The sequence below is a fragment of the Echinops telfairi genome, unplaced genomic scaffold (assembly GCF_000313985.2).
Source record: "Echinops telfairi isolate 266 unplaced genomic scaffold, ASM31398v2 ScPeMD7_31;HRSCAF=116, whole genome shotgun sequence".
Lineage (NCBI taxonomy): Eukaryota > Metazoa > Chordata > Mammalia > Afrosoricida > Tenrecidae > Echinops > Echinops telfairi.
Window position 1 is genome coordinate 25,104,321 of NW_022103928.1, and position 9,324 is coordinate 25,113,644.

Below are 9,324 nucleotides of genomic sequence, written 5' to 3' on the forward strand. Positions count from 1 at the left end.
AACAAGACAGACCAAAACCAAACGACAAAAGAAAACAAAATAACAGCAAGCCAATGACAAAATACAAAACAAGACAACAACAAAGAAAAGCTTGTAGTTAGTTCAAGGATTCTTTGTTGGCCTTTAGGAATGTTTTCCAGTTGAGTCTGATGGGGTACCAAGCCCTGACCCCAAAGTCTATTTTTGGTGTTCCCTGGGTACATCGTTGCTTTGTTCCCCTTGCTGTTCTGTTACACCCCTTAGTGTTTTGCCTCTGGGGTTCAGATCGGGCATAGTTCCCACACTGTGTCTCCAGTTTGTCCCCTGTAGGGCTATGGGTCAGTGAGCGATGTCGTGTCTCGTGTCTCATAGTGGGGCTGACCATATGGTCTTCACTTCTTCATCTTCTTAAGGAAGTTAATTTTGCCTTTTCTTGCTTTTTAGTATTATTTTTATGAGTATGGCTTTGATGAGCTAAGACGAAGACCAAGACATGTGTGTCCATATGCAGTTGTGTCTTTCAATTACAAAGATGATATTCAAACTCCCAAGTTTATCTCTTCATCACGGTAAGATTTATCTAAGTTCTAGACATCATCCAGATTGGTTTTATGGTATATATTGTACCCTGCTGAGGAATACTTCTTTAAATTAAAAAATGCAAAAATTTGCATTGATTGATTGCATTTACTATTTGAATGCTCAATAATAATTTTTAAAAGGTCAATGTGCAGAATAAATACTTTGACAGCATGAGAATACAAACTAACATTTCTTAAACCTTATTTGGTTAGTCTCTTGTTATCAAGGTTTTGTGTAGTTTGGTAGAATTTTCAGAAGTGAAATTTTGTGAGTTAGCTTTGCTGAAGAGGAAGAGCTTTTAAAGATGCGTAGGCTCCACCTCAATTAGATATTTGGATGGGAGCCTAGACACAAGTAGTTTTTAAAAGCTTCGAAGTGATCTTAATTTTCTGCCAGTATTGTGGATCATCGCTAGATTTCTTAGCGCTGTAAACTTAAAGTGACCCAAATACAAAGCAGTTCCCTTTCCTTTTTACCATATGGTAATTCCAGAAGTTTGGCCTTATCCATTTTCTAGATAACACCATCTTCTATTTAAATTGTTTGAAAAACAGAACTTTTTTTCCCCCATGTCAATCAGTAGCATTGGAAACCATCCACAGCTACAAGTGCCAGTTCACATAATATCAAGACTGATTTTCCTTTTTCCATGGTTATATTTATTGTGATTCCTTTCATTAGCATTTTTGGTCATTTTTTTAATGGTCATTTTCTAAAGTGAACTTTAAAAGATGATTGACATTTATAACCATGAGACTATACCTGACTCTTAAAACTATGAGACTATATCTCCAGGAATAAGGACTCTTGTTATTTTTCTTCTCTTTGATTCCATCTATGAACCTCTCTGCCATTCAAAACAAGCATTGATTGTACATTATTGCTCTACCTTGAATGTGTCCAGAGGTGGTCTATCTCAGGGCCTCTCTATTTGTTGTTCCATTCACTTTCCCCAGCTTTCTACATAATTCACACCCACACTTCCATCAGATCTTCATTAAGTTCACTCCTGTCAATGACAGCTTCCCCAATCTTTTTTTTAAAGCCTCTTTCCCCTTATAGCTCTTTTGTTTTTTTCCTTCCCCATGGCATATATAGCCTCACGGTCTGGTGGACTTTTATTTACTTTTTGATGGTTGTCTCATTAGAGTGTAAGCTCCAGAAAGGCAAGTACTTTGTTCTCTTCATCTATTTACTCTTGTTACCTAGCACTGTGCCTGGTATATAAGAGCTTAGTAAACATTCACTGAGTGTAAGAATAAATATACTTAAATAGATAGTGAGGCTGTTTCCTTGAATCTCACCACTAAAATAATGAAATTGCCAGCGATATTAGAGATTTCTGATGAATATTTTGGAATGAGGAAGGTAGGGCAAGCTTCCTTAAAATTTGGCAATGTTAACATAGCACTTATATTTTGTTCTGAGTGTTCATTTTGATGTTACTTAGTAATGGTTCTCTTTTCAAAATTTATTTGTAGATCTAATAGCTTTAATGCAGATAGAAATACAGGTACGTTTTTAATATATTTTTCTTTCAATTTTGTAAATGGAAATAGTAAGTACATATAGTAAAACATTAAGTAAATGCTTTGTTGGTTTTGATAAGAAAATTTGGGAAAAAGATCTTGAGGCCATCAATGTTTTGTAGTCTAAGATAAGATTTCCTTTGAGAGGCTGCTGCTACTTAACTAAACTAGAGTTTTAAAACATTAATTGAAAAATAAAAAATAAAGCTTCACAGTTCAGCCTTTTAAAAATTAACTTTATCAGAGAGGTTTAGGCATTAGATAAGTAGAGAAGATTAAATGCAATATTGACATTTATTGTCGTCAAGTTTCTCTATCATGAAAAGACAGCTATTAGATGTACGACATAGTGAGCATATACTTAGTTAACCAGAGTTAATAAAATTATTGAAAAATAAAAGGAACAGTAGTTGTCTTTTTACTTAGTCTTAGTCTTCTGATAAGAGGAAATTTAGGCAGATAGATTTGTTCTTTGCAGCTGGAATGGTTTTCTATTTTTCTTTACTTAAACCTTGTTTTTGCATGTCTTATTTCTAGTGAACTTGTATTTATCTGTCTTGGCTGCCATGATACTTATTTTTTATTTTTCCAGATAAATTTAACTATACCTTGTGGAAAGGACAACTTTTAAACAAAGGGAAGCTTTTGTGTTATATTTCTCTAAGGTCAGCTACCCGTGCTTTTCTGCCTATCAAGTTGTAAGTATGTTACATGATAAGAAAATAACAGTTGGGGATTGGTTATCTTCTCAATTTATTTAGCTTTCCCACCACCTACTTTTTTATATTTTGTCTACAACATGAGAACGTATATGTAACTGTTTCCTGGTTATAGAGGTTGATTTGATTACATTAAAAACTTTATTGGGAAGATGAGCCTTCTATTTTCTCTGTGCCAAATCAACAGTCAAAACCAAACTCATTGTTTCCGAGTTGATTTCAACGCGGTGACCTTTTAGGACAGAGTAGAAGTGCCCTGTAGGATTTTCAAAGCTGTAATCGTTAGGAAACAGGCAGTTATATCTTCTACAGAGCAGTTGGCAGATAAAAACTGCTGACTTGAAGTTGCACTTTTTTTTTTTTTAAACATTTTATTAGGGTCTCATACAACTGTTATTCCAATCCATACACACATCAATTGTGTAAAGCGTATTTGTACATCATTTCTCAAAACATTTTCTCTCCATTTAAACCCCCGACATTAGGGCCTCATTTGAAGTTGCACTTTAACCACTAGCCACCGAGGCTTCTTTTTTTGTAGGATTTGAATAGTTATTCATAACTTTTACAAGACAAATTTTTTTCATATCTTAAAAATAACTTTTTGCTGTATTATCCTAGCTGAACTTTATTATTATTATTAATTTCATATAGAACTTTGACAATGTCATGTTTAAAAGTTAATCTTTTATTGAAAGAGCTTTGATGTAGTATGTTGTTAAACAGTATTTCAGTCCCGTGCAACACATGTTAAAATAATAATAATGTCCTTAGCTGACAAATAGATGTGCCTAGGTTTTCAGAAGCTGTAAGTATGTGCAGAACCAAACTGCTACATCGTTCTAATGTGAGCAGCTGGTGTATTTGAAAGGTCCAGGCCCACCTTTTGTTTAACAGGTGAGCATTTAACCACTATTCCATCAAGGCTCCTCTGTTGTGGTAGCACTATAAACATTGAGCTGATTCTGACTTAGCTACCCTATATGAGGTTTTCAAGACTATGAATCCCTATAGGAGCACACAGCTTTATCTTTGTCTTTCAGAGTTCATGGGTTTGAACTGCTTACCTTATAGTTAACATACCAAAGCTTAACCCCCCTCAGCTTCTTGATGTTGTAATAAATACCCCACTGCCATTGAATCAGTTCTTAACTCCTAGCGACCTTATAGGACAGAGTAGGTTTCTGAGACTGTATATCTTTATGGGAACAGTCAGTTCCCATCTTTCTTTTATTTATTTATTTATTTATTTTTTCCCCCATCTTTCTTCCATATGTTGCAATACCAAAAAACCTGCTACTGAGTCAATTCCAATAGAGTAGAACTGCTTCCTAGGGTTTCTGAGGTAAATCTTTATGGGCAGCTGGATGCGTAACCCATGGTGCTACTAGGGCTCTTTTATGTTATAGTAGGAGTGTGTAAAATCTTTTGCTTCCAGCAGTAAACATTAGAATCCATCCTATGTGTTTGAAAAAAGACCTAGTGGCACAGATAATGGCAGCTAACTAAAAGGTAAACTGCTTAAATTCACCAGGAGCTCTAAGGGAGAAAGTTGTGGTTACCTGCTTTTGTAAAGATCGCAGCCTTAGAAACGGCTGTTTCTGAGTTGGAATTGACTCTACAGCAATGGGGTTTTTTTTGGCTTAGTAGTTGAAGATTATTTTAACAATTCATAATTAAATTTGTCTTCAATAATATTACCATCCATGTTTTCAGTAAAACAACTTTTATGGTTAGTAAAATTGGCATATAAGAATACCTTTTGGCCTAAAGATGAAAAGTTGGTAACATTGCCAGGCTATCTAAATGTAGCTGGATTTTGCATATTGAATCCTAGTTAGAGTGAGAAAGGCAATGAGTAAATATGCCCTTCTGTTTTTCACGAAGTAAATGTTTTTGTGATAATATTCCTTATATGGAAAATAACAGCTGAGGCACAAACATCCTTTCTCTCTCTCTCTCTGTTTTTCAGGCCTGAGAAATTAGATGTTGAAACAGTTATGAGTATTGATCATCTGAAACAGAAAATCCCTCCATCACTCTTTTATAAGGATATATATGTAGGCCCAAATGAAGGTCAAGTAATTTAATTTCGCTAAAATATTTAAGAACAGTCTCAATTTCTTCAGTATTTACTATGTATTTTCTCTTGTGGCAGTTTTGAAAAATGGCATGTATTGCAGCCTTTATGAAGTTGTAGAGAAGACAAGAGTTGGAAGTAACATGGAGAGTTTACTGCTAAAACTAGAGAAAGAAAAACTTGTAAGTGAAAAGGTTTAAAAAATGTTCCTTATTCTCCTTTAGGAGAATGCATATTAATAAGTGATCATGCTAATGTATTTTACTAATGTGTTTTACTTTAGTTTCTTAAAGCACCACAAGTTATTACTTATTTATTTTTAAATAATTGGGGGCTCATACAGCTCTTATCACAGTACATACATGTGTCCATTGTGTCAAGCACATTTGTACCTTTGTTGCCATCATCATTTTCAAAACATTTTCTTTCTACTTGAGCCCTTGGTATCAGCTCCTCATTTTCCCCCTCCCTCCCTCCCTCTCCCTCCCATACCTTGATAATTTATAAATTATTTTTTCATGTCTTAGACTGACCAATATCTCCCTTCACCCACTTTTCTGTTGTCCATCCTCTAGGGAGGGGATTATATGTAGATCATTGCGATCGGTTCCCACTTTCTCCCACCACCTTCCCCTTCCGGTATCACTACTCTCATTATTGGTCCTGAGGGGTTTATTTGTCCTGGATTCCCTGTGTTTCCACCTCTTATCTGTGCCTGTGTACATGCTGTGGTCTAGCCGGATATGTAAGGTAGAATTGGGATCATGATAGTTGGGGGAGTGGGGGGTGGCATAAAAGAACTAGAGGAAAGTTGTTTCATCAGTGCTGTGCTGCACCCTGACTGGCTCTTCTCTTACTTATGACCATTCTGTAAGAGGATGCCCAAGTGTCTACAAGTGGGCTTTGGGTCTCCACTCTGCACTCCTTCTCTTTCACATTAATGATTTTTTGTTCTGGGTCTTTGATGCCTGATACCCGATCCCATCGACACCTCATGATCACACAGGCTGATGTGCTTCTTCCATGTGGACTTTGTTGCTTCTCAGCTAGATGGCCGCTTATTTGTTTTCAAGCTTTTAAGACCCCATATGCTATATCTTTTGATTGCCAGGCACCATCAGCTTTCTTCACCACATTTGCTATGCACCCATTTTGTCTTCATTGATTGTGTCGGGAAGTGAGCATCGTGGAATGCCAGGTTATTAGAATTAAAGTGTTCTTGCGTTGAGGGAGTACTTGAATACGGGCCCACTGTCCGTTTGCTACCTTGATACTTAACATATAAATATATTTACATAGATCTATTTCCCTATTATTTATAAATATATTTTTATATGTACATGTTTCTATTTAGACCTTTATAAGTTCCCTTTGCCTCCTAGTTCTTTTCCTCAATTTCCTTTTACTTTCCTCATGTCCCACTATCATGTTTTGACTTTTGTTCGAGTTTCAGTAATTCCTCTCGATTACATTACCCTCGATCAAGCCGTCCAGGCCTCCTACACCTCTTGTTCCTGGGTTAACACCCACTTCCTTTCCCCTGCCTCCCCCTCTCCCCTAACCCCCCAGAATCCTTGGTCCCATTGTCCTGGATTGTTTATCCCACCTATCTTCTCTAGATAGACATACAGACACAACAATAGGCACAAAAATAAGAGCAAAACAACAAAAGAAAACGACGAAAACAAAAAACCAACGGCCAAAAAAAAAAAAAAGGAAGAGGAAAGCTTATAAATATTTCCAGGTCTGTCAGTTGACCTTTTAGGAGTGTTTTCCGGTGGAGTCTGATGGTGTGTCACACCCTGGACTCAAAGTCTATTTTTGGGATTCCCTAGGGACTTCATTGCCTTGCTCCCCTTCCTGCTCTCTTGCACGCCTTAGTGTTTCACCCAGGTGTGGTGGGGTCAGATTGGGCAAAATTCCCACACTGCCTCCAGTATTGTCCCTCAGCAGTGGGTCAGTGAGGGATAGCTTGTCTCGAGGAGGGGCTGGCCCTATGTTCCTCTCTATGCATTGGCTGTTCTGAGCAAGAATATCCTTCTAGGCTTGGTGAGCCAGGAAGTGTTCCACTCTCTCCTTCCCTCTTCATTTGCTGCTGGGTGCTCTGATCAGCTGTGCCCCTCTTCCTGAACTGTAGCTTCAGTGATGTCCTCTAGTGCATTCTGTGAGAGAAGGAGGTGTCCACATAGTTGGGATTGGGGCTGGCCCCGCAGACCTCTTTATTGGTATCCGGCTTCATGCTGGTATGTTGCATTCACGTCTTGGCTCACCGGGTTTCAGTCTGGCCTCTCTCTTCCTCTTCTATGGAGATAAAGACGACACCCTCCCCTTAGGTGGGTTAGTGCCCTGTTTCCCCTGCTACTCATGTCTTTTTTTTTTTTTTTTTTTTTCCCCCTTTCCCCACCTTTTTAGTTGGCTGCCATATGTGTCCCTGGATTGGGTCCCTGCCATAGTACCTGGACCTTACCCCAGGAATGTATAACTATAGTAGCTTTTCCCCTATGCCCCTTTTGCATTTTTAAGCTTACCTCAGTGGACTCATGTTGTACTTGGCACCACAAGTTTTTTTGCTGTTAATATTTAGTTAATGCCTTTACTGGGGTGTCTGATAACCCTTCCTTTTGGCATGAGACTGTCCCTGCAGACTAGTTTTCCCTGTGAGGAATCGCTATTGTACTTGCCGATTATGAATATGATATTATACAGTATTGATTCTATTTTTCTTATTCATGATAATAATTTCAGTAGTGAATGTGACAGACTGTTCTGGATTATACAGAATGATTACTGGATTTATTCAGATACATGTTCACTAAGTATGAAATACTTATATATTTACTTTTTTTTTCTGTAGACAACTTGTTCATGATATAAATATTCTCATTAAACAATTTAGGTCATGAGTTGAGAAAGTAGAATTTAATCTTTTTGAGTAAGTATGGCTATCTATTCAGTTTTCCAAATCTATGGGGTTCAGGACTTTTAGAGAGTATTGAGAGTTTGGATGGCTAGGTAGAAAATTAATAACCTGTTCAGTTTCTCCTAGTGAAATTTGGGAGGATACTGGCATTTATTCTTCACCTGAGCAAGTGTTAATTAAATTCAAGGAAGTCTAGGTTTTTCCCACAATCAAGAATATTGAGATCCTGGATCTTAAATGGCACTGGGATTCCACAAGGATAGACTTTTCAAATTTAATGAACCTAGTTATTTTGTGTAGCTACCCATTTTCTCGCAAACCTCATTGGGAATTATCCTATCTATTTTCTTCATAGTTAAAAGTAAAATGGTATAAAAATGTAGTTAATATTTACATTTTGATCCTATTATGCACATTCTATTTGAAAAAACAGAACTTTTAGTCTCTGGGAGTAAGAATGCTGTTTTGGCTAATGCTTCCAGTGCAGCTTGGATATCTCCCTTCAGTATTATTTGTTCTTGATAATAAGCTAATGGCTGAATGTCGACTCGTTCTTTTGGTACGTGCCTGTGATCTTTCTGTCTTCTTTTGGTGCTTCTGGCATTGCTTCAATATTTACACCTAAAATTTTTGACTATTGCAATTTAAAACTTGGATTTTTTCCCTTAGTTCTTTCAGTTTAAGATAAGCTGAGTGTGTTCTTATTTTTGGTTTTACATATTTCATTACAATAATTTACTTTTGTCTTCTCGAGCTGCCCTTTGAAATTTTGTTTAACTCTTTGACTTCTATTTTTTCATTTGTCGTAGCTATTCTATGATTAAGAACAAGTTTCAGAGTCTCTTGACATTCACTTTGACATTTTTTTTTTGTCTTTTTACTGACCCTTTGCTTTCTTCATGTATGATGTCCTTAATGTCATCCCACAGCTCATTAAGTCTTCTGAAATCATAGTCTGAAATATCTATAGTTGTTCGTTACCCTTCAGACCTGGAATTGAACTCACCCTTGTGGGTCAATTTTCAGCACAATTTTCAGTCTTTATCAGTGGAACAAAAATGCTAGCAAAATATGCACTCAAAATAAAATAATTTGAGACCAAAAAGGGCAGCAGTTGCCTAAGAACAAAATTCAGAAGGTAGGAAGGTTTAGGACGAAGGAGAAATGGAAATGGGAAACACAGAGAGGAAGTGGGATAAGTAATACTTCATTTGCGGCGGTTGCGATTAATGACATGAAGCAAAATGTTTCTGTATTAAATAGAAAACAGATTCACTTTGGAAATATTTCACCCAATTCACGTTAAAAAGTAAAAATAATCACTACAAAAGAACATGGCGAGGCAGGCATTCAAACCCACCAGCTACTACAAGGTAGATGCTGTAACATCTGCTTCCATAAAAGTTTACAGCTGTGGAATTCCTGTGGGGCAATAGTATGGCAATGAATGGGATATTTGTATTGCTATATATTAGAAACTATGAATAAGAACTGTTTCAAAAGCAAAAAAAAAAA

At 36.8% G+C, this 9,324-nt stretch overlaps 1 protein-coding gene across 18 annotated transcripts in view; it reads left to right on the top strand.

The window, feature by feature from the left end:
* The window catches only part of TASOR (transcription activation suppressor), a 93,670-nt gene that overhangs the window by 46,390 nt on the left and 37,956 nt on the right, over positions 1–9,324 (top strand). For all 18 annotated transcript variants that reach the window (XM_045289908.1, XM_045289909.1, XM_045289907.1 and 15 more), the window contains exons 7-11: positions 424–548; positions 2,043–2,074; positions 2,683–2,788; positions 4,782–4,885; positions 4,968–5,071. In XM_045289908.1, the coding sequence (XP_045145843.1) occupies positions 424–548; positions 2,043–2,074; positions 2,683–2,788; positions 4,782–4,885; positions 4,968–5,071 (471 nt within the window). The remainder of the gene's footprint in view (positions 1–423; positions 549–2,042; positions 2,075–2,682; positions 2,789–4,781; positions 4,886–4,967; positions 5,072–9,324) is intronic.